The sequence below is a fragment of the Zasmidium cellare genome (genome assembly GCF_010093935.1).
Source record: "Zasmidium cellare ATCC 36951 unplaced genomic scaffold M409scaffold_30, whole genome shotgun sequence".
Classification (NCBI taxonomy): domain Eukaryota; kingdom Fungi; phylum Ascomycota; class Dothideomycetes; order Mycosphaerellales; family Mycosphaerellaceae; genus Zasmidium; species Zasmidium cellare.
The window spans coordinates 408,900-434,555 of record NW_022986974.1 but is presented as its reverse complement, the minus strand read 5'-3'; the positions used below and the strand labels follow the sequence as shown (position 1 = coordinate 434,555).

Here is a 25,656-nt window from a genome sequence, read left to right as displayed (position 1 = left end):
TTGGCGTTGGGTTCAGGTTCCTGGAGGTACGTATTCGTTGTCATCAAACTTTTCATTGCTTTCAGAGCATCTATTTCGATAAGCCGTACGTCGTACAGCCATCTGCATCCGTCGCGATGATGTGAAACCGCAAGACTGTCCGTTCTATCCCAGACACCGCGCCGTTATGCTTTTCCTTCACGTCTTGGACCTGCTATCATGCATCTATTTCTCGTAGACCCACTCGTGGTTGGCCTGCTTCCAGCTGTTGATCTCGCTCTTGTCGAACCAGAGGGCGATCTCCTTCTGGGCGGACTCGACGGCGTCGGAGCCGTGGCAGACGTTGCGGCCGACGTCCTGGAACAGGCAGTGTTAGATCTATCATGCTTCGTATGAGAGGGGCATGACTTACAATGGCGAAGTCGCCACGGATGGTGCCTGGGGAGGAGGCGAGCGGGTTAGTGGCGCCGAGGAGCTGGCGGCCGGTCTTGACGACCTCACGGCCCTCCCAGACCATGGCAGCGATTGGGCCGCTGGCCATGTCTACGCATTGTCAGTGGTCTGAGTTCCAGCTTCTTCTTATCGAGTCGACATACAGGTGACGAGACCCTTGAAGAAGGGCTTGTCGCTCAAGTCGGCGTAGTGCTTCTCGAGGTGCTCCTTGGAGGCGGTGACGAGCTTGATGGCCACGAGCTTGAAGCTGGTAATAGTCAGGCATTGGATCCATTGGGTGGTATGTGGTAAATGCTCACCCTCTCTTCTCGAAGCGGGAGATGATCTCACCGACGAGTCCACGCTGCGAGAGCTGTCAGTGTTGCCATCCAGCTCGAGCAGTCGGACTGCATTCTCGTACCTGGACACCGTCTGGCTTGACAGCGATGAAGCTGTGGGAGTCTCAGTATCCTGTGTGCATCCATTCTCTTCTGATGTTGCTCAGCTTACGTCTGCTCGGAAGTCATCTTGTCCTGCTCTTCTTGTTGTTTGTTGTGAAGGACGGTGGTGAGGGCGGAGCGGTCTTTGGGCTGGAGTTTGGCGAATATGGGCGGTGAACTGCTCATCGCTTCAAAAAAGTTGCCGTTGGTGGGGAGATGCAGGGGCTCCGAGCTGCACTGAGTCAGAGAAGTCGCGGGATCTAGTCTTTGCATTCACTTGGTGTGAACCCCTCGTTTTGGAGCACGACTTTCGGCCAACCCAGCGCGGAACACGGAGCATACAACTGTTGACATTGGCTTCTAAACACTCCCCAGATACATTTCCATTTCCATGCCACTGTCGTTACAAGACGACAATTGCTGGGAGGCATCATGACGGAGTTCAATGGCTTGTCCAAAAATTGGACGAGCCTTCTCTTTTTGTTCATAGCGATATGCTCACTTATCACGCCGGCCGGTAAGCCTAGATCACTCTCAAATGCTATATATACACTTATTGACATCTGCTAGTGAGTGTAAAGCATGAAAACTTCAAGACCTGCGATCAATCAGGCTTCTGTAAACGCAACCGACTATACGCCGACACCGCCCTGAAGTCCTCCAAATGGGAGTCTCCCTACACCCTCGAACGATCCACGATCAAGTTCAACGACGGCATCCTCACTGGAATCGTCAACAAGGACATCATAAACACCGACCAGAAGATCCGTCTACCCATCAAGGTTGCCTTTTACGAATCGGGAGTGGCTCGCGTGACCGTCGATGAAGAGCAGCGTCAGAAGGGCAAGATTGAGCTGAGACACGATGCCAAGATTCGCAAGGAGAGATACAACGAAGCTGAGCAATGGGCGATTGTCGGTGGAACTACAGTCAGTACTGGAGCAGCCATCGACAAGGACAGCGAGAAGGGCACCACCAAGATCAAGTACGGCCCAGAGAGCAAGTTCGAGGCCATCATTCGGCACTCACCGCTGGGCATCGAGTTCAAGCGTGATGGTGTAACTCAGATCAAGCTCAATGAACGTGGACTGCTCAACGTGGAACACTGGCGGAAGAAGATCGAAAAGAAGGAAGCACCGAAGCCAGCTGAAGGAGAAGAGGGCGTGCCAGAGGGTTTCGAGGGTGAAGTCTTTGATGCGAACAATCCTGAGGGCAAGATTGGAGATGCAGCGGTCGTTGCTGAGAGCGACAAGGCGGCCGCCGAGGATGAGAGCACCTGGTGGGAGGAGTCGTTTGGTGGAAACACCGATTCGAAACCTCGCGGCCCAGAAGCCGTCGCTTTGGACATCTCTTTCCCTGGATACGAATACGTCTATGGACTTGCTGAGCATACCAGCCCTCTTGCGTTGAAGGAGACTCGCGGCCAGAACGAGGCGAACCAGTACGACGAGCCATACCGAATGTACAACGCCGATGTGTTCGAGTACGAGACCGACAGCCCGATGACATTGTACGGCAACATCCCGTTCTTGCAGGCTCACAAGAAGGACTCGACGGTGGGTGTGTTCTGGCTTAACGGCGCAGAGACTTGGATCGATGTCACCAAGTCTAAGACTTCGGCCAATCCTCTCAGCCTGGGAATCACTGGACAGACAACCACCAACACCCACTGGATAAGCGAGTCTGGACTTCTGGATGTTTTCGTCTTCTTGGGCCCAACGCCGCAGGATGTCATTGGCGCCTATACTGGTCTTACTGGCACGCAGCAACTTCCGCAGCACTTCTCAATTGCCTCCCACCAATGTCGATGGAATTACGTGACCGACGAAGATGTCAAGGATGTCGACCGCAAGTTCGACAAGAGCCGCATCCCGTACGACGTAATCTGGCTTGATATCGAGTACACCGATGGCAAGAAGTACTTTACGTGGGATTCGATGACTTTCCCCGACCCCCTTGGCATGCAGAAGCAGCTTGACGAACATGAGCGAAAGCTGGTCTACATTATCGATCCTCACATCAAGAACGAAGGCGGCTATAGCGTCGTAGATGAACTCAAATCAAAGGACCATGCCGTCAAGAACAAGGATGGCAACATCTACGAAGGCTGGTGTTGGCCAGGGAGCAGCCACTGGGTGGACTGTTTCAGCCCTGCTGCCCGTAAGTGGTGGACTGGCTTGTTCAAGTACTCCAAGTTCATCGGCACCGCCAAGAACTCGTGGTTATGGAATGACATGAACGAGCCGTCCGTCTTCAACGGACCTGAAACCACGATGCCGAAGGACAACATCCACCACGGCGGTTGGGAGCACCGCGATATCCACAACATCAACGGCATGACCTTCATCAACGCTACCTACGAAGCCCTTCTGGCTCGCGACAAGGAAGAGGAAAAGCATAATGTCAGACCATTCATTCTCACGCGATCGTTCTTCGCTGGCAGTCAGAGATTAGGTGCCATGTGGACTGGCGACAACCAGGCAGAGTGGTCGCACCTGCAAACATCGATCCCAATGGTGCTGAGCATGGGCATCAGCGGCTTCCCATTTGCAGGTGCTGACATTGGTGGCTTCTTTGGCAACCCCGACAAGGAACTGCTCACTCGGTGGTACCAGGCTGGCATCTGGTACCCGTTCATGCGGGCTCACGCTCACATTGACACACGTCGCCGGGAGCCGTATCTGGCAGGTGAGGGGTACACGGAGATCATCTCACAGGCGATTCGATTGCGTTACAGTCTGCTGCCGGCGTGGTACACGGCTTTCCACGAGTCACATGCCACCGGCGCACCGATTGTTCGGCCCAACTACTACGTGTTCCCTGGAGACGAGAAGGGCTTTGGTCTCGACGACCAGCTATATCTCGGCAGCTTCGGCCTCCTCGCGAAGCCAGTCACCAAGGCTGATCAGCCCGGCACTCCTGTCTACCTCGCCGACAAGGGGAAATACTATGACTACTTTGACTTCTGGACGTACGAAGGCCCAGGCGAGGTGGCATTGTCATCGCCTTTGGAAACAATCCCACTGCTCATGCAAGGTGGTCACATCATCCCACGTCGGGACCGACCACGCCGAAGCTCGGGTCTGATGAAGTACGACCCGCTGACGCTTGTCGTCGTGCTTGGAAACAGCGGCGATGCAGAGGGCACGCTCTACCTCGATGATGGCGAGAGCTTCGACTACCAAGAAGGCGCCTACCTCCACCGACAATTCAAATACCTGAGCTCCACCTCAACTCTCATGAGCGAGGACTTGGCAACGCCCGGCAAGAAGACCAAGGAGTATTTGAAAACGATGGAGAAGGTCCGTGTGGAGAAGATTATTGTCGTAGGTGCGCCTGCGGCGTGGAAGGGCAAGACGGAGGTGGAGGTGAGCGAGGAGCAGGGCGGGAAGAGTGCAGCCACACGCAAGGTTGCGCTCGACTTCCACGACAAGTCGGAGGGCAAGGCGGCGTGGGCTGTCGTGCGTGATCCAGCCGTCCAGGTCGGATCTGGCTGGAAGATATCGTTTGCATGATTGAAGATGTTGGTATAACAAATGAAACGCCGCTTCGCAGCTTGATGAACGCCAAATACCAGCGCCCCCAAAACAGCCACGGTCATCCCATCCACATTATGCTCTTGACTGTGGACTCGGCAGCCTGCAGCTCGCGTGTGCTTAAATACCACGCCATGGCGTTCAGTGGCGGCCTTGTGGTCTTGACGAGAAGATCCGAGATAAGGTTCGTCGCCGGTTTGGAATCTTTCGCCGTACAACAACGGAAGTGTTGGTTCGAGTTGGTGTTGATTCCACAGCTCACCACAGTCATCTCGTTTCAGAAATCTCATCACACAAACATATCAACACATCGACTTTGTTGACTATGCCTCACCATCGTCAAACGGTGGCTCTCGTTGGGCTAACATAGCACATGCGAGTCGTCGTCTATTCTTGCCCTTTCCCCTCGAACGCCTCGGCCGGGTCTTTTATATCAAATATCTTAAAGCTTATTTTTGGGTGCTGCATCGTCTGTCTGTCTGTCATCAATCGATGGTCTCAAACTATTCTGTGGACATCCCAAATACTTTTCTTATCCTCCATTCACCGGCCATGGAAATTTGACATGCTCGGCGAAAGGATCTGTCCTAAAACTTGCGAAAGGTGTCCTCCGTTTCGAAGCAGCCCTCCAGCCGTGTTCGCCCAGCAGGAAGGACTTGCATACCATGATTTGGAATTTTTCCGGTCTCTTGGTACTGCAACATCGAAAACACACCTCACCTCGCATCTGCTTTGCTTCGATGGATGCCCCCACCGGAAAACCATCCATACAGATCCGGCCTCGCGAAATTCGTTCTTCCATATCGTTGAATGAGAGTTGTCTCTCTGCACGCCATACCGGTCCACTCCCGGAGACAGCTCTTGCGTTCCCTATTTGGCGCGAGGATTTGTCAAATCATCCACATGTGCAGGTGCGAGGTTACGACATACAGTGCCTCCCTGTCATCCAACTCGTCTTCGACGTTACCAATTCGTTCGTTTATCGTTTCCGGCGTCAGATCTCGTTTCAGGCGTCCCGTCCATTGGGATTTGAGGTTGGAGATTCTGGTCTTTTTCCCGGAAAAGGAAGCCACACATGCTAATGCTTTCCTTCGTGTCGAGGATTATACGCCGGCTCGCGGCGTAGATTGCCTTGATGCGGCATTCGCTGGTCCATTACTTGCTTGGCTCTTCTCGCCAGATACCCGAATCACCTCATATCTCCCTGTACACACTAATGTAGCCTGGCAGTGGTGGAGGTAGGTAGGTAAGTATGCAGATGAATGATGGCGCTATCTAAGGGCTCCTCCCTGTATCGTCTTTTTGTCCTCTTTGCCTCCGGTGTGGTATGTGGTGAGACACTCGCCATCTTTCTCTTTTCTCACACCTGCCCTTCTCCCCACTTCACGGTCATCCTCATCAAATCTCAGTTGTTGGTGGCGGTCTTGTGGTGTGGAATTAATCAACATCACGAGGGCGCTTCCCTTTCTTATATTAGCGGGTCCGATTCCACAAATCGATTTCTCCCTCTCGTGTGACTGGCCGATTTCAAGTCAGGACCGACGACTACTATAAAAACAACCACATCATGGCCTCGAATCCCTCAACTGTAGATCGACACTGCAGCGGACCTCGTCATCACCACCACCACCATCAAAACTCCTCCAGCACCTCCACCACCGAAACCCAATCCCTCGGCCCAGATCTCCAACGCAGCCCATCCAACACCATGACAGAGTCAACAACTTCCGCAACATACACCCACTCTTCCAATTCCTCCTATCACCCCTACCTAGGAGACCGGCAACTCAACGCCATCGAATCCTGGAAAACTTCCGTTCAGGCCAAGTCGACTTGTCCGATGAGAGTGGCCGGGGAGGATCCTGTTATCGAGGCGTATTTGCAGACGAAGATGGCGCTTTTTCGGAGTTTGGCTGGTGTTAAGGATGGGGAGGGGGGTGTTGGGGGTGAATCATCGCCGCCAGACGGTGAGTGTAGGTGAGAGGCCGGGACGAGGTATCTGGGGGGTTTGCATCCGGCGAGCGTCACTCGGCGATGACGAACAGAGGTATCTGTAGGGGGTGGTTTTGGGTTCGCCTTGGGAAGAAGCATCCTGTTCATGTCGACTGTCCAGCTATCGGAATGCCCAGCACCCGGGAGCTATTGCTCGTCATCAAAGCCCATGAATCTGGCTTGACTGGAGATACCTTCCCACGGACGTCGCCTTCACTTGTGGCCATCTTCTCAGTATGCTGGACAAGATGATGCAACATACATCACTTGCCAATGCATACTGCTTTACGACTCGCCGAGGCCTGTTGGCTTCTTTGTCCAGCTTGGATACTTCCATGGTTCGGCGACAAACTTTATATGGACTGGGCCTCTAAGCGTACAGATAATGGCCTATACGGCCTCTCCTACTCCACACCACCGTCGATGAGTTCCAGAACTTGACTTGCTTTCTGGACGTCGGACAAAGCGATCTGGCGAGGTGATGGTTGTTTGGTTGACGATATTGCAGACCTGGCTGGGCTGCTGTCTCTTTGATGGACAAGATGCTATATGTTGGCCACGCTGCTATGCATCGGGAATGGACTTTTTGATGTTTGGAGCTTATCATGTTCGCCAGAGATCTCAGAGAACATGTCGACAATAATGTATCCCTAAGCACGGAACCAGCATCACCTACAGCAGCACACTTTGGAGCTGGCGATGTCGGCTGGACTGCTCTTGGACCTGCGATTGCCTTCAGCGTTCTTGCCACGATTGTGGTGGTGTTGCGATGGTATACGAGAAGCAGGCTCGTTAGGATCATTGGGCTCGATGACTATGTCATCTTACTGTCTCTGGTGAGTAATGACAAGTCTCTCGTGAAGAGAATGCCCGCTGAAATTTCGTTAGATCCTCGCCTGGGTCCAATCCGGCCTCATTGCCGCTGCTGTCTATGATGGTGTCGGTTCCTATAACAGCAATGCAGCTCCAGCTGATACCATTATGATCGCCAAGCTCATCGTTGCCGTGAACAGCGTCTGGGCAGTCACAGTCAACATCACCAAAGCCTCCATCCTGGTCCAATATCTACGAGTCGTCAATGGCCAGAAAACCCGCATGTGTTGCTGGCTCCTCATGGCCACCCTCCTCCCAGCCACGCTATGGGGCGTCTTCGGCGGCATCTTCCTCTGCAACCCAACAGCCAAACTCTTCGACCCCCAAATCCCAGGACACTGCCGCAGCGCCCAGACATACTGGGTCTCAGTCGCAGCAGTCAACATCGGACTCGACTTCCTCACACTCCTCCTCACCATCCCCTCCATCTCCGGCCTCCACCTCCCACGGAAACAAAAGCTCCTCACCATGCTAGTCTTCCTCCTCGGCTTCATAGTCTGCCTGGTCTCCGTCACCCGCCTCGCAACAGTCCTCATCACCTCCGCCAACGGCGACTACATCATGTCCGGCATCTGGGCCATCATCTGGTCGGCTGTGGAAGCCAACGTGGGCATAATCTGCGCGTCCCTCCTGGCATTGAAATGCCTCGTCGTCAAGATGTTTCCGGGAGCAAGGGAAGACAATGAGCTACCGAGCCATTGTGTGCGTATACCAGAGATTTCGATGTCCAGTTCTGAGCCGGAGTGGACGTCGAGGGGTTCTCAGGTTCCGACTTTGGGGGACAGGGAGTCTTCATCTTCTTGGCTTGAGGCGATGAGTTTGACGAAGAGTAGTCAGATTTGTTAGGAGTCAGGATGGAAGAGAACGAATCCCATATCATCACTTGAGTCTTGACGTCTCTTTCTTGGCCATCTTCGAGCTACATCGTTCTTGTGAGATTCTTTTTCATCGACAGAACTCGCCATCCTCTGTGCACCACATCTTCACCATGATCACCAAGCTGCTCTGACAAGGACGATACGGTATGAAGTGATTGATCCTCGAGCTCCGAGCTCCGAGTGTATCTTGATGGCTGCAGAAGGATTTGAGCCCATGTCGTTTGCAGTAGGTCCGTAAAGCAGTCCGAGGGCCGAGCTATCTATACAGAGCTGAATCCTTGCCCACGACCAAACAAACATCACGTCGTCTCTTCGTTCCTCGTCCCAAAGTAGCTTGACAAGAGCTGCCATCATGATTCCGGGCTCTGTTTCGCGAACAATTCCCAAGAAGCGGCGCAATGGAATGCTCCAAAGCTGCGAGCCTTGCCGGAAGCGCAAGCTCTCTTGTGACCATCGATTGCCAGCCTGCGGACGATGTGTTCGAAGAGGGACGTCTAGTAACTGCTTCTACCACCCAGCACCTCTGACCAAATCAACCAACATCACCCCGATCAGTCCCACCATCTCAGATGTATCCTCACCCCCGCCGACGTCCTACGAGGGCACCAACTGGTCGCACGAGCAGCCAGCCGTTCACCATACACCCCAATCCCAGCCTGCTCGTCGAGAGACCACAGCATTGGATCCTCGGCCACCTGGAATTCTGAGTGTCCCATCAGCGGGGATTCTTATGGACTCGTCGAATCCTTCATCCTCGAAAGGCAGGAACGTAGGCTTCCTAGGGGAGACAAGCTCGTCAGCAGTCGTTGCAGAACTCAACAGCAGCATGGGTATCAATCCGCCGCTGGAGGCTGTCCCAACAGCGTTCGCTCGTGACACGTCAATACCTGAGTCCCATGCTCGTTCTGGTGCCGAGGTGCTTGCGTTCTTCCAGAACATGGATAAGATCAAGGAATTCATCGATCGATGGTTCGAGGACTTTGGCAACGCCTATGTTCTGTTTCGTCCGATGTATCTTGTGTGGCGGGATGGCTTGATTCCCTTCGTACAAGACATGATGAACGATAGACGCCCAGACCGCCTTGAGAGGAGATGCCACATGATCTGGCGAAACACCCAGCAGCCACTCCAACACACGGGCACCACATCATGTCGAGACTGGGCACTCCAGTCCACCGGAGAGAACCTCCGATGGGAGACGTTAGGACTGGTCCTGTTCATCGTCAGTGCTTTGGCCGCTACTCTTCCAGGTTGGGACTCGGCCTTCAAGACCAGCGATGGTGCCTGGGAGAAGAAGACTTTAATGAGGACAATGTTGCATCTGATCAACGCATGCGTGGACCTGACCAAAGCATGTGGCAGTCGAAATGATCTCACTGCAACACTCTTGTACGAAAGGATCATCGCGACCGCCTTTGTGCATGGGGACACGGCGAGCGAGGTCTGGACATCGTTGGGGGAATCCTGTGATAACGTTGTGCTGATGGGGCTTCACCTCGAGACAAAACTGGATTCTCACACACCTTTCTTCCTTTACGAATTACGTCTGAGGCAGTTCAATGCCGTCTACCTGATGGACAAATTTCTGGCGACCTTCATGGGCCGCCCGCCGCATATCAGCTACCGTTACTCCGTCTTACAATCTCCACATGATTTGACCGACGAGGAAATCTGCGCAAATTGGTCCGACGTGCAAGCGGCACTCTCACAACTTGACGAGAATGGCTATGCTCCTGAATCCTTGAGGAAACGGTGTCGATCAGCATGGCGGAAGGCTGCCTGTTTGCGAGCAAAGATCCGTGAGGATGTCCTAGAAATTGTCATAGGCCCCCATGTGCAGGATATGGAAGCCCGAATAGTGTGAGTGCTAACTACGAGAACCGAATCATACTTTGGCTGACTACAAAACCTCACAGCAATATTCGTGCATGTGAAAAGCAGGCCCGTGCCGCCATGCCCCCGGTCGCGCGAATGGATCCCGAAGAGCTCATAGCCAACCTCAAACATGATCCACATTATCCCATGATAGGTCGTGGCACCGAATGGCGACCACATGATGTGCTCTGCTTCCTCAGCGTCCACGTGGCGACCCTGCACGCCGACTTCCTCATCGAACGTGCCGTGGTGAATCGATTCCGCACCCACTCGGGCAAGATGATAGAGGCGGCGAAGCGTCTGTTTAGTCTGGTGCTCAAAACTTGGGGGATCAAAGACTATCTCTTTGAGTTCCAGCTTGACTTTACGGATATGCTGGCTTTTTATGCCGTGCCGCCAGCTGGTGTCCTGGCCATGGAAATGCTGAAGCGTGATCAGATCAATGATCCCAATGACACTCTCCCCCGTTCTGATACACTGCAGCAACTCTGCGTGCTCGTACCCATGCTGGAGTCCGTGAGGCCAGACGAGGGCAACTACTCCATCTGCAATATGGGCCTCAACGCCATCCGCAAGGTGCTCGATCGATTACTTTCCAAGCCACGAAATTCGGTCGTGCTAGATACCGGCCATGAGTTCCTCGACAATACGCATTTTGGCGCCAATATTGGCAATGATGCAGACTTTTTGCAGTGGCTGGGGACGGTGGACTTTGATGCGAACGCTTCCTGGATGGATCCTTCTCCTGCAGTTTGTTATACGGATAGTTCGGATTTGGTCATGCATGCGGCGGCGAGTGTATGAGAGATGCAAGTGGGATGTCGATCTCACGATCAAGCGCAGTATCAGTCGAAGGCTTCAGCAAAGAATGAGGTGAGTTCTGAATGTTCAACACAAGTGACGGATGCACGACTAACATCAAAACAGCCCTTCTCAAGCTATCCAGAACCACACTCGTTCGACCCAGTTCCTAGGCTGTCGCACCGGCCAGAGCGGTTCTTGTCGATCAATCTCGGCCTTGCCACTCCAAAGATCCATGTCCTTGAGCTTGACGATCTCCGTCCTCTTGACAAGTTTGTATCCCAGATACAACGCCAGAAAGATCGGGATGTCGATGTAAGGGGGAATAAAAGTCTTTGCGCTGAACTTGCCCGGGAAGAAAGCGTCGTATCCGTTGAAGAAGGCGACGATGGCGCAGAAACATAGTCCAAAGTAAGCCAGGAAGGGTTGGAACGGAGCTTTCCACAGCAATGAGGTTCGGGCGATGTTGTTGTGACGCAGGCCGTAGAAGAAGCGGAGGTAAGTGATGCAGATACTACCCCAGACCATGAGCGTAGACACAGCGCTGATGTTGCTGAACCAGAAGAAGACGTTCGCGGAGCCACTCGAGACGTTGAGATAAGCAAGCAAGCTGATTAGTGCAGTGGCTGCGACACAAGCGTATGGTACTCCGAATCGCTCGTAGGTGAGGAATTTGGGACCTTTGCCGTCTAGTGCTGTGGCGTAGAGGATTCTCGTGGAAGAGTAGAAGAAGGCGTTGCCGGCACTCCATGCGGAGGAAAGGATTACAGCGTTGATGATGTGTGGGAGGGCGGGGATGCCTCCATTCACGATGGCGATAACGAAGGGACTGGCTGCTGCTCCGGGAGAGCCTTGATCGATAGCGTTGAGGAGGCGTGGGTCTTTCGAGGAGACGCACATTCCGACGAGGAAGATGGCTAGTACGTAGAACTGGGTATTCTCATCAGTACAGAACACTCCCGAGCTGAGGAGATCCACTTACAATCAGAATCCGCCAAAACACCCGCCTCACAGCCTTGGGGATGTTCATCCTTGGATTCTCCGTCTCCCCGGCAGCGATGACACACATTTCACTGCCGCCATACGCAAACGTCGCTTGTATGAAGACTTTCCAGAAGGCCAAAAATCTTCCAAGCGCCCCCGTCTCAAGATACTCATTCATCGGCCCAGGATGGTCCCAATACCTAAACCCAATCCGATCACCACTAGGAGCACCACCAAGATCGATAATCAACATCAACAAGATGAGGCCAATGATCGTGGTCAATTTGATCGCTCCAAACACAAACTCCGCCTCGCCATAGAAGTTCACTGGGAGGAGATTCACCAGAATCATCGGAATCGTCAAAACCGTAATCCACACCGCATTCGACACTCCATTCGGCCAGAACCCAATGATAATCGCAGACGCCGTCGTCTCAATGGGAACCCCAATAGCGAGTTGATACCAGTAATTATACCCCAACACGAACCCCAGCGCCGGGTCCACGAACCGCGCAGCGTAGACGGGCACCGCGCCGGGGATGGGCAGGTACGTCGCCATCTCGCCCAGGGAGTTGATGACACAGTACAGGTTGAAGCCCGTGAAGAGGTAGGCGAGGAAGGTCGAGAGGGGTCCTGCGAGGGAGAGAATCTGGCCGCTGCCGACGAAGAGACCCGTGCCGATGGCGCCGGAGAGGGCGAGGAATTGGATGTGGCGGCTTTTGAGCTTGCGGTCGAGGGTGCCGATGTTTTTGTTCTCGTCGTGCGTGGCATCTTCTTTGAGGTGGCTGATGTCGTCGTAGGGGGTTGAGGAGGTGGTGGTTATGTCGGTTTTGGTGGTGGCTTCGAGGTCTTTGGTGTCCATCTTGTCCGCCGCGTACCGTCAGAGTGACAGAGAGTGTGTATCTGTGAGGGTAACATGAAGTCCGGGTACATATCTATATTGTACAGGTGAGATCTCCAGGTGTGGAGGCATGACCCGAAGGATGTATCTTGCATGCAACCCAAGCAAGCTACGCTGCGACGCTGGGCAATGATCTCCGCTTCCTTTGACCTAGGTTGGCCGAGGGAGGTGGGCGGCCAAGAGAATACCTGCTACTTCACTTCGTGGAATGAGATTTCTTTATAGATCACGCTGCGGTAGTGAGAAAGGTCAGGTGATGAGCAGGTAATTGACTGATAAGGGATACATGGGGAAAGAGATATTAGATGTACGACTTAGACATGTATACTCTACGACGAAGCTAACAACTGCACAGGACATCTCCCGTACTTGTGAGTTCTTTCTCGCTCCTGAGTTTGACGAAGAAGTACCCTATTGAGCGGGTGGTCTATACCATGATGCTCTGATGTGCCCTCCAGCTGCCCCCTGGTTGTAGCCATACCAGCTTCTCGATCGTTCTCTTCAGAACTCATACCGCAGCAGTCCCTGAACCCTATCGAAGTCCGCCAGAATCGACTTCAGAGCTTCTCCAGGATCATCCACGCAATCAGCCGCCTTCTCGTACTCCTTCTTCTTCTCCACAACCTCCAACAGTCTCGAAGCTAGGATTCGCAGAGTCTCCCTCGAAGGTCCCTTTGCCACCAGTTCGAGCAGTCGGCGCTCTATGAGGTTGATGAGCTTGTCCGTGTCGCAGCCTTTCAGTGGATCGGAGACGTCTTGGTCGTGACTTGTGTGTTTGATGGCGACGGTAAGCGGGGATGTGGTGGTGGTGGTGGTGGTGGCCAAAGGACAAGCGTTGCTGCCTTTTCCGTGGTAGAATCGGAATAGGTCGTTGATTGAATCGTGTAGCTTGAGGATGAGGCGGGAATCCTCAGTGGAAAGCGACATGATGACGCCTTCGTGTGCGAGCACCTTGACGCACTGAATGCGCTCGTTCATCTTGCTCAGGGGGCCGGTCGCATCGAACTAAAGTATCCTTATGTCAGCGGCATGCGACTTCATGGAGTCGAGGAACTTGCGGCAGGTATCGGGCGAGCGATGTAAGATAGAGTGGCGGCTGCTGATGATCCAAAAATTCTCAGGGCGTCCGCAGTGTGCAGCGCTAGCGTGAAGAAGCACAGCAGCATGGCGAACAGCATCTTGATGGAGCGCATTCTGGATGCCCGCGAAAGATGCGACTTGATGGCGATGCTTCGCAGTCGAGGGACTGGTGTCTTGCGCGTTCAAGGAGGAAGGCCAGCATCTCGCTTTGAAGCGGAAGTCTTGTCGTGGCTTGCAAGTCCGTGCACCTTGCGTCATGCTGAATTCATTCACTTACTTGGTCCGAGCGTCGGCACGTGTGCGATAAATATTCCCCAGCGTTAAACTCCATTAGTCTACTCCGCGTCACACACATGCCTGTGATACTTACAGCAGCATTCAATATTTTGGGTCGGCTTTCATCATTTAAGGCTTTATTGAATGACTCTCAGGAATTTGCTGGCTTTTGAACCGATGACGTTGCCACTCCGAAAGGCATTCGATCATGGCAGGTCGGCAAACAATGATGTCTATACAGTCTTCCCCCTATCTTCTAGACCTTTTCGACACATCGAGCACTCCCACCACTCACAAGTCCCCCGTATAGGCCTCACGACCTCCACAATCGCCTGATCGTCGTCATTCATCTCTTGCACCATGGCCAACAGCATCTGTCGCAGCACCTTCGCGGGACTCCGACGATACTCTGACTCGAGCTCCACCGACGCCCATTGACCGCGAGATCTGCTCGCTGCTGATTTTGCAGTGCTGACCTGACAAGATGGCGGATGTAGTCCTTCAAGATCTTGTCGCTTTGCTCACAGATCTTTTCGTCGTCTTTTTTCTTGGAGTAGGTCGATCTTTTCCATCGGAGAGACATATGAGGGCGCTCGTGCGATTGTTTGGGGATCGGTATCTGGAGGTATCTTTAAAAGTTCGGGCCGTCTGCGAAAGCTGCGTGGGAGGTATGAAGAAGTGCTTCGGTGTCGTTTGAGCTTGTTGGATTCTGACGATCCAGGATGAATCGTATCGATCGTTCCAGATGTTTCATTGCTTTCTCGACGTGTTTGTCGAAACTGTATGTCGGATGGCGGTTCATTGACGATCTCACTGTCCTCGGGACTTTCAGGTATCCCGTCGAGCCATCTTTCTATGGAGGCTCGCCTTGAGGCTGATAGCTGCTCAGGATATGACTCTGGCTGCAGTTTCGGCTGTCTGAGTGGTTGCGGCTGTCTGAGTTCGATCGGGGGCGTTCTCGTCCAGGACATCGCATTACGCATAAGGGCAAGTCTAATACAAAGAATGGCATGGCTAAAAATATGATGCCTTTATAAAACCACAGACGTAGAATCCATGGTGAAGTCTTCGTTCTAACGAATGGTTTCGTGAATGTCACCCAGTTGCACATTCCATTGTGCGAGAAACCACGGTGAAGAAGACATTGCTGCGGAGCGGACATAACGCGGGACTACTCTAAAACCATGCACTCAAGTGCAACACATTTCAGAAGGATTCGGTGAAGAGCTAGGGTTGTGCAATCATCAGCTTGACAAGCCTCAGCCTTTTGATTCCGAAACGATCCTCTAGCAGACACTATAGCGCCGACATCGTCTCGCCACACCTCTAATCACAACCTATGTATATCCACTGCACACATCCTGAAACACATTGTTATCCAAATCCGCCGCATTCGTAGGAATATAGCCCAAAGACGTCGCATCCGAATACGTCCAACGAGGATCATTCAACTGCGTCTTCCACGTCCAGAACATCCAACCTGACATTCCAGGAACCTCATAGAGCTGTTGCTGTGCAGTAAAGAGCTTTTGGAAGAAGGTCTTGTCGTTGGGGTCAACTCCTGAGGTCATGCTCCATTCGCCGGTGATCAGGAAGTCTTCGCCGCTGACGAGGCGGGAGTCAGTGCAGGCACTGTGTATCAGTTGGTATTGATCGCTGGTACTCTGAAGTGCGAAGCCGATGTAGTTGTGGTCATCGTAGCTCGTCATCTGGTCATTCTGTACAGCTGAAGTCGATCGTGGATCCCCTGACAGCCACTTTTGAGACATGAACTGTACATGTAGACGTTGCGAGCTGGCGATGTTGAGGTTGTCTTCCGCGGATCGTACAGCCGCAAGGGCTGCTGGGTAGTATGTCTGGACTAGGCCGGGGTCTTCGCCAGGAGCTGGATAACGATTGCTTCCGTCTGAGTTCTTGTCGTGCATTGAGACTGGCTCGTTAAGGACTTCGATCATTCCCACTGTACGATACGCTGAGTTGGTATGGATTCGATTTGTCATCCAGGATAGCCATTGCTCTGCACGGCCGTAGTTGTAGTCGTTGAAGAAGCCTGCTGGGTGATTGTTTTGCCCGGTGAAGATGTCTTCTTGTTGACCACCAGGAGCGCCATGGAAATCAATAACTACATACATGCCGTTCTGGGCGGCCCTTTCGACGACGGCGTCCAGATAAGGCAGCATTCGATCGCCGTCTGCGAAAGGCTCCGAGGACTGATCAACAATCTCGGTGTAGGACCAATACCCAATGGGAATGCGAATTGTGTTCAGGCCGACATAGTTGACTGAGTCGACAGTATCGGGAGTAATCCATGAACTCCAATGGTCTTCGAATTTCTGGTTGCCGGTCTCTCGTTGATCGCCCGAGTAATGGTCACGCATGCAATCAAACTCTGAGGCTGAGTTCCCGCAACCCATGGTGTTACTCCATTCGTCCTGCATCATCCATTGCTCTGATATTAGCCAGCCTTGATATCAAGATTAGCTTTCTGTCATTGACTCGAGCAAGCTTGTTTCGTACCGCCAAAGTTAACCCCTCGAATCTTTCTGACTCCGCTTGGAAGAGTTGGAGCGAAGTATTGCGTGAAATTGCCTGAGCGGGATGAGTTGGCTGATCGGGTTGTTAGTTGTCCACGTTCTTGTAACTGTTTGTAAACGTGTGTTGTGTTGAAAGCATCCAGATCGCGGTCGATGCCGGGCAACCAAGCGTAAACGCTATGTGCTAGAAATACGAGGCCAAAGATGACCTTCATCTTCTCTGCTTTGCGGTAGAATGAGATAGACAGAACTAACGAATCGACTCAGTCCTCTGGTATAAATGAATATTCGAGCTGTTTATATATGTCCACGTCAAGAACCTGGCGACGCAGCGCCCCTGAATCAGGCCTCATCGAACGGCTCCAGTCTTTGAAAACGTTCATTGGAGAGACTTTACGACGTCTATCAACATCCGGCCACGGACTTCCTGAATGAGTCCAAACGCCTAGCATCGTTACACTCCGTGATACTAAAACTTGCAGAGTAGTAGAGCTAGGGGTAGCAAGCGTGCGAACGGCATACAGGCCCACTCGTCTGGACAGCTTAATGTGTAGGCACTCGTCGAACATTGGTCCAGCACAGAAACACTCACAAAGCAGTCTGATGACCAGAGCGCCCTTATAGGAGGGGCTTAGAGGACTGCTCGTTGCAGCCATTCACCCGGCCATTAGACTTTCCATCTTGCATAACAAAGTCCCGAAGGATTCTGTGGGATGAAAATCTTTCCTACTTCCTGATCAAATCCGGGCTCGTGACCTACAAAACAATCTGAACTGGCCTATTACTGCGCTATGTCCCTGCAAAATCTCTTGCCTATGCCGAGGAAGAAAGCTTGCACCTACAGTTCGGAGCTAATCTACCTTCCTAATTGGGAAGTTCAAGATGGAGGTGGCGTGCAGAATACAGTGGCTTAAGGCCCCCTGCATGCACGGTACATCTTCTTGTGACTTTTCGTGAAGCTTATTGCAACCACATCGACTCTCGAGCAGCGGCAAGCGTTCCGGTTGCGGTCACTTGTGCGGACGAGAGAGCCCCTTTATACGTTGGTAAGCAGTAGCCGAACCTGTTGTCTAGCCAAGACGGCTGGAGAGGCATCGCTCACCGAAGTTATGCATTAAATAAGTGACAGCATATGTTCAAAGGCGGGAGATGCACGGTTTTGATGGCCTGGGCATGTACTTGACCGCTCGTCTGCAAACACCTCATGGGCCGAAGGGCAAGACGTCTCGAGGAAATCAAGCTTTACTCAACGATTTGCCCCTTGATTTGCACACGCTCTCTTCTCCCCAATATTCTCTGCCAGCTACTGACTTGGCATTTGATGTTACTCTGGATGCGCCGGCTTCAACGCAGCCTCGGCGGATCTGAGGTTGCCCACTGCTGTTGGACCCGGGTTGACCTCGAAAAGCAAATGGATCCGAAAGAGGATCGCTATCAAGACCCTGAGGGCTAACGCCTCTTCCTCCTTGATCGAATTGCGGATGGCAAGCACCGACACAAGACATCCAGAGCCTTACGACTGCCAGCCTCTAGCTTCCGGGCCACGATTTGGGTATATCTTGAAGTCTCAAGCTATTTCCTCAATTCTACTCGTCATCTGAGCCATCTCAAGCCTTCTTGGCCATTCTTTATTAGAGTTACACATGAGCACCATGTGCCTCACTTCTCGCGACTGTCCAGCCCTCTGAACCCACAAAGAAAATGACCTCAGACCATCTTCTTCGGAAGGTTCCAACGTCATTATGATTATAGCGACTTACGCGGATTTTCGTCAAGCGAGATCTCCAAAGGTTTCGTCTAACCCAAATGACATGCGCGCTTCAGCCTTGTCTTCAACCCTCTCAGACTCGGTGTCGGTTAAGAATTGAGACCTAAGGTCTTGAATTGAGACACCTTCTGCGCTCCTCATAATAATAGCTTTTGCGGCTTCGACATCGTAAGGTCTTCAGCCTCGCCATCAAGCCCGACTCAGCGTCGCCTGACAGAAAGACCTGAATAAGGTCTTGGATGAAGACATTTCTTCCATTTCAATAACAATGTCTTTGTCAAAGCCTTCTCCCGATTCTTTGTCCACATTGTCAGGTCCCCACACCATTCACCAAACAATACCCTCACTCGTCCCAATCGATAACACTCAACACACGAACACAACACCAAATCCCAAAACGCTTCACCCCCATTCCTCCATCCTCAATTCCTCCTCCTCAGACCTCCCCACCAAACCTCCACTCCATCCACATCCCCATCCAAAAAACCAAACCATGGCCCGCCCCTACCGCCCCACCCACAAGCGCCCAAAGAAACTCACCAAACGCACCATAAAATTCTACATGGACGACACCAACGCCCTGAACCCCCTCTGCCTCATCTCCTCCCTCCTAATCTTCAGCACCTTCTTCCTGACCCTCCTCGACCTGCTCCTAAACCTCCTCCCTTGTGCCATAAACCTCCTCTGGTTGGGCTTGAACATCCTCTGCACCTACCCTCCCTTCATCTTCCTCCTCAACCTCCTCGCGACCCTCATAACCCTCTACCTCATCGACATCACCCTCTGGTACACCACCGCCCTCAGCACGTACCCCCTCTGGCGGCACGCCGCTCTCCCCGCGACGCAGCGCCTGAGTCATTGGTCTGTGTTTCGCGTGTATGCCGTCTACGCGGCCGTGTGTTTTGCGCTGCTGTATGTGTGGACGGGGGAGTTGGGGTGGATCGGGCGGGAATGGGGGGTGGTTTGGGGGGTGGGGAGGATTGTGACGTTTGAGGGGGTCGTGGGGGTGAGCGTTTGGGTGGTGAGGGAGTTGGGGGATGGTTGAGAGAAGAGAGTGGTGGTGATGAGATTTTGGGGGAGGAAGGGGTGAGGTTTTGTGGATTTGTAGGACTTGCAGTTGAATAAGTACATCTCTGCTTGTCTGGGGATGGTAGTAGTTGTGCGGGAATCTTTCCTCTTTTCTTCCTGAGGCGAAGGGTTCCTAACAGACGTCTTCTCCTTATTTGGCGGTTGCATTTTCGGGCTGGCATTCGACGTGGGAGTTAATAGACTAGTTCTAGCGTGAGAAGGGGAATTGGAAGGGAAAAGTGTAAGTAAATAGCGAACCATTCGACTCCCCTATTTGCTCGATGATTGATCCGAAGTGTTCGTAGAGTAACTCAGTTGACACATACCCTTCTTGAGGGAATAACTAACATTAAGATCTGCTCTCCTTTTCTGAATCGAAGTAGTAAACACACAGCACACGCTTTCCCCATCCAGCTCCGCAGAAACAGTAACAACAGATGCAGTGATAACTTGTACAAGCTGCTTTTCTTCCTCCTCCTCAGCGATAAGAAATGATGAGAGCTACGAAATACTGTCGAACTTCCTCGATTTCCACACATCCTTCACACCTCAGCCCGCTTAGATCATGTTTGGCCTCCAGACCGCATTTCTCCTGAAGAACTTGGCGCTCGTGGCATTGCACGTCGGCTGGAATACGCCCAAATCGTACAACCACGCACCAGAGTTGAACTCGGAGTAGACGGTATCGATCAACCAAGGCTCGTCGCCACCGACATGGCACGTTTCGAGGACAATGATGCCGGTAACTTGCTGCTCGGGCTGGACGGTGCCCGGGTTGGAGGACCGCCAGCGGACGGTGACAGTGTCGCAGTTGTGCCAGACGTTGAGGATCTGGAAGGGGATGGAGGGCTGGGCGCCCTGGCCGGCCTTGAAGTCGGCGAGGGAGGTGAAAGTCGCGGAGCCGAGGGGTTGGGGTCCGTTGGGGCAGCCGTTGTTGATGAGTTCGTTGACGCTGTCTGAGTAGTCGGTGAAGTCGGTGGTGAGGACGCGGTCGGCGAGGGCGTCAGAGTAGTTTTCGATGGTTTGGCCGAAGTTGTTGGCAACGCGCTGGGCGTCGTAGTCGGTGAGGCAGAAGTAGCCTTGGTCGGCGAAGGCGGCGGTCGCCAGGCCCAGGAGGGTGATGAGGGTGGCGTGCATCTTGATGGTGTTGTTCGTGTAACGATTGACAGTGCTGGATGAAAGTCAGTCAAGGAAAAGGTCTTGGAAAGTAAGAATCACAGCATGAAAATGCGTACCTGAGAGCGTGAGAAGATAGAAGCACAGCGAACACAGAAGCGAGCAGGCGATGGAGCAGGATGATGAGACAGGCACACAAAGCAAGTACAGGGCCGACGAGCGCTTTATGGGCTCAACATAGGCCTGAGCGTCTCCTCCATCCTCGGCAGATTACCCGGAGATCCAAGGGTGCGGTGCACAGGTACATCTTAATCATGATGCCGACCCATGGCCGATCAGCATCGGTGCAAACAAGGCATGCCCGCCAGCGGGCCGTGTACCAGTAAGGCTGATTTCTGATTGACCGTCCACCACCCAAAGGTCTGTCCACGGATGCATACATTAGTTCCAGTACTACTGCAGATTGTGATGGGTGACATGCTGCAGGCCTGAAAGGACGGTGGATCCACTTCTCCTCCTTCCCATTGTTGCATTGTTTCCGCATTAAGCAACGATTGCAAGGATGGGTGGCCAAGTCCGCATAAGCGGTGCAGCAAAGCACTCACCAAGATGATGCTTAATTCAGCTACAGCATGGCCAGTAACGTGGGTATGGCTGCGTTGTGTCGTCTGAAAGCGGTATGCATCAGCATCGATAGTTGGGTGGAGGTCAGCAATAGTCAATGCAGATTGCATCTCAGCCGTACTGTCCGCCTCTCCGTGGGCGATTGCCAGCGTGAGTGAATCAGCCTTGAAAGCCTCGTACCAGATTCCTGCTGATCGATGTTGATGTCGATTGCCGCAGCAATCAATTCTGAAGCGATCAAGATGTCGGTTCGCGACACTGCCTGAGATTGCAACCTCATTTCCAGACGCTGACCATTTGTGGAAGTTGCGCAGCAGCAGCACGCTTCCTGATGGAATGTGCGGGTGGATGCAGGTGTCGTCGTGGCGACTCATGAAGGTGAGACGTAGGGCGGTGGGGCCTCCCGGGCAGGCATGGATGGTGATATCCTAGACGACGGCGAGACCGACTGGGGTGTCATCGTCAAGCGCGTGGAGTGTGGGAGCGTGCGGGCAAGCATCTTCGGCCTTTGACGTTGGAGAACCGAAGTGCGTCGCTTGGAGGGAGAGAGAGAGGCATCAACACCACAACACAGAGGTCCTGAGAAGAGGCTTCCAAATGGCCTGACTCCTGGAATGTGTATTGTTATTGCAGTCAGCACCCACACAGCAATAAGCGCATATTGTCGCCATCCATTGGGTCAGTCGTGCGGTGGCGGTGGTTGCACAGCGTTCAAGCAGAGAAAAGGGTGTCGTCGTGCTGCACCCACAATTCGTCGCCCAGAAAGGACAAATTCTCCTAAGCTGAACCCAAGCGATGCTTGTCCGCAGCTTGCATGATGCAGCCAAGTTTGGCTGAAAGGAGCTTCGCTTCGTTGGTGGATGGCGATGATGATGGAGGCCGTGTTCGCAGGTGCATGGTCCCAGACAGGGGTATTCGCTCGCGACTCGGCCAGGAAAAAGCCGAACAGCAGTCCAAAAACTTGCTTCGTCCTGCTTGTTGACTGCCCACGTTATTCTCGATCTTCGTTCGCATCCACCGCGTGCCTCAGCCAAACGACTCCGAACCAATGCGCTCACGAAACGTGTTGAAGCCACTTCGTCCGAGGTCAAGGACATCCCGTCTCGCACAAAGCGGTGAGATCATTTTCGGTATACTGCAGTTTGGAAGGTGCGAAGTCAATCAGTTATCGCCGCCGCGAGTCGACTATAGTTTTGTCGAGATGAGAAAAGAGACAAGATAGGAGGATGAAACATTGATGAGGTGGGCTTTGACTCGTCGTGTTTGGTGAGGGTTGGGCAGGATCGCTCCTGCGGATCTGGAAGGATTCTGGCACGTGACTATGTCAGGTGACCAGGTCTAAACAACGTCTCTGATCCTCCTGTCTCTCTCTATCTGTTCTACGTCTAGTACTGATTCACTCAAATGCCACGCTGGAGCGAGTAGTTTCAATCAGACAAATGGCAACATGGCTCTCAAGTTTGCACGACGCTGAAGGCCTTGACGATTGGTAGCGAGGGCAATCTGGAGCACTTGGCGAGGATGGCTGCGTGTGGGCCGGAGGCTGCTGTTGGGTGCTGTCTTCTGGTATGGTGAAAGTTCGGCGCGTGTCGCTTGGGGCTGATTGTTCGGGCAGGCTGATGATGTTTAGGATGGGCTTCGTCGATGCGGTCGGATTCGTTGCTCTGGGGTAAGAAAGCAGACTTGCAAACATCACATGCACAATCCGTAAGTGACCGATTCTCTTCTTTCTCAAGTGATCTTCAAAGGAAATCCAATGCCCATCATCACAGTTTACGTCGTTCCTTTTATCCCAAAGCTCGAGGCTTGTTTTGTTGAATCTGCAACCGTTCGCCCTCCCAAACCCATCGTCCAACCTCGTATCATCATCTTCGTGTACTGAGAGCGAGAACGTCATCCGCTCATTATTAATGCTTTCTGTCGACTGCAAGCCTGATGCTCGGCATCGCTCACTTGAAAAGCCCGTGGACAAAGCCGCATAGAAGCATGGGTATCACCGCGATAAACCAGAAAATCCAGACAATGCCAACTGCGAGATAGACTCGCGCCATGTTGGCCCATGTGGCGTAAAAACCCTCTCGCTCCTTTTGCTCGGATGTCTTGAGAGGGTGTGATCGCAAGGCAGCGGCGAGTTGGAGGGCCACCTTGTTGTTGATCTTATCCCATGTGGTATCAAGCGCTTGCTGGCGAGCGTTGACGACCATCTCCTTGCGAAGCTCTTCGTTGGTGGCAAGCTCACGAGCATAGTCGGCGAAGGTGTCCAAGTCATGAGGAGCCACAAGGTATCCTGACTTGCCATGCTTGACAGTTTCCGATGGGCCGCCCTCATCACGAGCAATGACTGGCACACCAGAAGCCATCGACTCCAGGACGACCAGTCCAAAGGTCTCGGTGATGGAGCAGTGGAGGAAGACGTCGGCTGCAGCATAAGCACGAGCCAGGTTCACACCTCGCAGCATGCCAGTGAAGAAGACCTTGTCGCTGATGTTCTTGAAGTAGCCGCGCACCTCGTTCATGACATTGGGGTTCTTGTTGCCACCGACGATGAGGAGCTTGAACTTGAGGCCGCTGTCGCTCAGCTTCTCGGCAGCTTTGGCCAAGAACTCGAAGCCCTTCTCTGGAGCGATGCGCGAGATGCAGCAGAAGATGATCTCTCCATCTGGCGCAATCTGCTGTCTGTACGACTCCTCTCGTCGACCAGGGTGGAAAAGCTCAGTATCGACGCCACGTCCGAGCTGGATCATCTTCTCAGCTGGCGCACCGGCATCCACCATGTACTGTCGCACATAAGCTGATGGGTAGAAGATGGTGTGCACTGCTGCTGCCTGGAACAAGAAGCCTTGCACGATCTGAAGCAGCCAGACCGCATACTGGTCGATTGGCGGCGCAAACAGAATGCCTGCATATGCAGCCAGATCGGTCTGAAAGTTGAGCAGTGTCGGCGGTGGCTGATCCAGCTGTCGCAACTGGACGAGGAATTGAAATCCGACAGACGCTGGGCTGGCCAGGTAGATGATGTCGGGCTTGAAAGACTTGTCATACACTCGTCCCAGTCGGAAAGGGTAGGCGACCGTCAAATCTGGGTTGTATGGCAATGGGTAGCCTTGGAGGCGGAATTCCGGGTTGATGCGGTTCAGTCGGTTCATCTCAATCTTGCGCTTAGCATCGTCGCTTTTGCGATTGAAGAGAGGCGGCTTCTGCGCCTGAAGCAGAGGTTGCGACTGAGCCTGGTCTTCGCGATCAAAGTGCCAAAGCCATGCGCCGCCAATAGCTCGCGAACCCAAAGACGCCGACTTGGCTTCGATTGAGCGGACCCATTCTTTGTTAACAATGGGCGTTCGTTCCGGTTTTGGCTCGTAGGAGTGGTTCAGTGGCTGGCCCTTGTAGTAGGGAGCGCATGTGGCGACGTGGACACCGTGATTTCGGAGGTAGTCGACAAGACTCTGGGTCGTTCTACTGACGCCGTTGACTGGGCCGAGAGATTCGGTGGCGAGGAGCACCTTCTTGCCGATGAGCTCGGCGGGGAAGTCGGAAGTGTCCGGTATAGGCGGCGCAGGTCGGTGTGGTTGCTTCAGGGCGGCCATAGTGGTGGCGTTTTGGGGGTGGTGTCTGGGCGCGGTAGCTTATATCCGGTAAGGCTGACGTGGGTGAATGAAGCCGGGTAATGCGACGTCGTTTGCTGGACTCTGTCGGTCACAACATCCTCGTCCGCGCGGGTTGGCGAGCAGTGAGTGGGTGAGTGCAGGTAGACAGTAGGGAGGAGGACGGCTGCAGGGAGTGGTCGGGAGATAATAAGTCGCAATCAGGCGGTGGACGGAACAGTGTGCGTCGCGGTTGCGATCAGCGTGCCTGACCGTACGAGGCGCTGACGGTTGGAGGATGCGATGGCGATGGGCGGCGGAGGCAGACGACGTTGTCAACCGGGCGTGGCCAGCGGTACAAATACTCGTCGTCGGGCGCGCATTCTTCGACTGATCGCAGTTGAGCCGTAGATTCGGTGAGGGTGCGGCGGCGGTCGGTCAGCAGCAGCGCACGAGGTCCATCAATTGCTGCACGAGGTCGTCGTCGCGTCTCTTTGTCGCACCTGCCGCCAGCCAGACGTTGATCGCCGGATGGCGCACGTTGACTCCTGATTGGCCCTCGCTTCAGGGAGCAGCCGACGCAGGGCAACCCGCCGCCCGCCAGATGACGGCCTCCATCAAATTGCCCATCAATCTCCCCATCTTCGTCCCCATCACCACACACTACCGCCTTCATGCCCGATCACGAGGACAGCATTGCCGCGGTCGGCAGTCGCATGGCCTGTACAGCCCCTACTGCATGACCGTCAGTCCATGTGTCTTGCAGTATCGTACTGTCAAGCAATTTCCGATGGCATCAGGATACGTATAGCATGAGGAGTACCACTTGCTAAGGGCCTTCGCTTGTGTTAAGTATCGCGTCAAGTCACATTGACTCAAGTCTAATCGAGACTTCTCCGTGACGTCCTACAAGACCTT

General features: G+C 53.4%; 11 protein-coding genes across 11 annotated transcripts; 5 read left to right on the top strand and 6 right to left on the bottom strand.

The window, feature by feature from the left end:
- Positions 1-204: 204 nt before the first annotated feature.
- Positions 205-938, bottom strand: M409DRAFT_68497 (uncharacterized protein; the record flags this gene model as incomplete). The annotated part of the gene is made up of 6 exons (XM_033817866.1): positions 205-336; positions 392-522; positions 576-679; positions 732-775; positions 833-863; positions 922-938. The coding sequence occupies 6 exons, from the start codon at positions 936-938 to the stop codon at positions 205-207; spliced, it is 459 nt and encodes a 152-aa protein (XP_033664489.1).
- A 345-nt stretch (positions 939-1,283) lies between these two features.
- Positions 1,284-4,366, top strand: M409DRAFT_57479 (glycoside hydrolase family 31 protein; the record flags this gene model as incomplete). The annotated part of the gene is made up of 2 exons (XM_033813644.1): positions 1,284-1,368; positions 1,422-4,366. The coding sequence occupies 2 exons, from the start codon at positions 1,284-1,286 to the stop codon at positions 4,364-4,366; spliced, it is 3,030 nt and encodes a 1,009-aa protein (XP_033664488.1).
- A 1,588-nt stretch (positions 4,367-5,954) lies between these two features.
- M409DRAFT_57478 (uncharacterized protein) lies at positions 5,955-6,368 on the top strand (the record flags this gene model as incomplete). The annotated part of the gene is made up of 1 exon (XM_033813643.1): positions 5,955-6,368. One exon carries the CDS (start codon positions 5,955-5,957, stop codon positions 6,366-6,368), a length of 414 nt encoding a protein of 137 aa, XP_033664487.1.
- Positions 6,369-6,421: 53 nt separating this feature from the next.
- M409DRAFT_68495 (uncharacterized protein) lies at positions 6,422-8,098 on the top strand (the record flags this gene model as incomplete). The annotated part of the gene is made up of 3 exons (XM_033817865.1): positions 6,422-6,434; positions 6,998-7,215; positions 7,268-8,098. 3 exons carry the CDS (start codon positions 6,422-6,424, stop codon positions 8,096-8,098), a joined length of 1,062 nt encoding a protein of 353 aa, XP_033664486.1.
- A 384-nt stretch (positions 8,099-8,482) lies between these two features.
- Positions 8,483-10,809, top strand: M409DRAFT_26205 (uncharacterized protein; the record flags this gene model as incomplete). Its single annotated transcript, XM_033808004.1, has 2 exons — positions 8,483-9,990; positions 10,047-10,809. The coding sequence occupies 2 exons, from the start codon at positions 8,483-8,485 to the stop codon at positions 10,807-10,809; spliced, it is 2,271 nt and encodes a 756-aa protein (XP_033664485.1).
- Positions 10,810-10,938: 129 nt separating this feature from the next.
- Positions 10,939-12,723, bottom strand: M409DRAFT_68492 (uncharacterized protein; the record flags this gene model as incomplete). The annotated part of the gene is made up of 3 exons (XM_033817864.1): positions 10,939-11,736; positions 11,789-12,561; positions 12,669-12,723. The coding sequence occupies 3 exons, from the start codon at positions 12,721-12,723 to the stop codon at positions 10,939-10,941; spliced, it is 1,626 nt and encodes a 541-aa protein (XP_033664484.1).
- A 469-nt stretch (positions 12,724-13,192) lies between these two features.
- M409DRAFT_57475 (uncharacterized protein) lies at positions 13,193-15,030 on the bottom strand (the record flags this gene model as incomplete). The annotated part of the gene is made up of 4 exons (XM_033813642.1): positions 13,193-13,696; positions 14,049-14,128; positions 14,343-14,518; positions 14,573-15,030. 4 exons carry the CDS (start codon positions 15,028-15,030, stop codon positions 13,193-13,195), a joined length of 1,218 nt encoding a protein of 405 aa, XP_033664483.1.
- A 354-nt stretch (positions 15,031-15,384) lies between these two features.
- Positions 15,385-16,796, bottom strand: M409DRAFT_37216 (glycoside hydrolase family 5 protein; the record flags this gene model as incomplete). Its single annotated transcript, XM_033810692.1, has 3 exons — positions 15,385-16,511; positions 16,565-16,636; positions 16,679-16,796. The coding sequence occupies 3 exons, from the start codon at positions 16,794-16,796 to the stop codon at positions 15,385-15,387; spliced, it is 1,317 nt and encodes a 438-aa protein (XP_033664482.1).
- Positions 16,797-18,617: 1,821 nt separating this feature from the next.
- Positions 18,618-19,394, top strand: M409DRAFT_57473 (uncharacterized protein; the record flags this gene model as incomplete). Its single annotated transcript, XM_033813641.1, has 1 exon — positions 18,618-19,394. One exon carries the CDS (start codon positions 18,618-18,620, stop codon positions 19,392-19,394), a length of 777 nt encoding a protein of 258 aa, XP_033664481.1.
- A 581-nt stretch (positions 19,395-19,975) lies between these two features.
- Positions 19,976-20,554, bottom strand: M409DRAFT_57472 (uncharacterized protein; the record flags this gene model as incomplete). Its single annotated transcript, XM_033813640.1, has 1 exon — positions 19,976-20,554. One exon carries the CDS (start codon positions 20,552-20,554, stop codon positions 19,976-19,978), a length of 579 nt encoding a protein of 192 aa, XP_033664480.1.
- A 2,552-nt stretch (positions 20,555-23,106) lies between these two features.
- Positions 23,107-24,741, bottom strand: M409DRAFT_26199 (glycosyltransferase family 4 protein; the record flags this gene model as incomplete). The annotated part of the gene is made up of 1 exon (XM_033808003.1): positions 23,107-24,741. One exon carries the CDS (start codon positions 24,739-24,741, stop codon positions 23,107-23,109), a length of 1,635 nt encoding a protein of 544 aa, XP_033664479.1.
- Between the last annotated feature and the right edge of the window lie 915 nt (positions 24,742-25,656).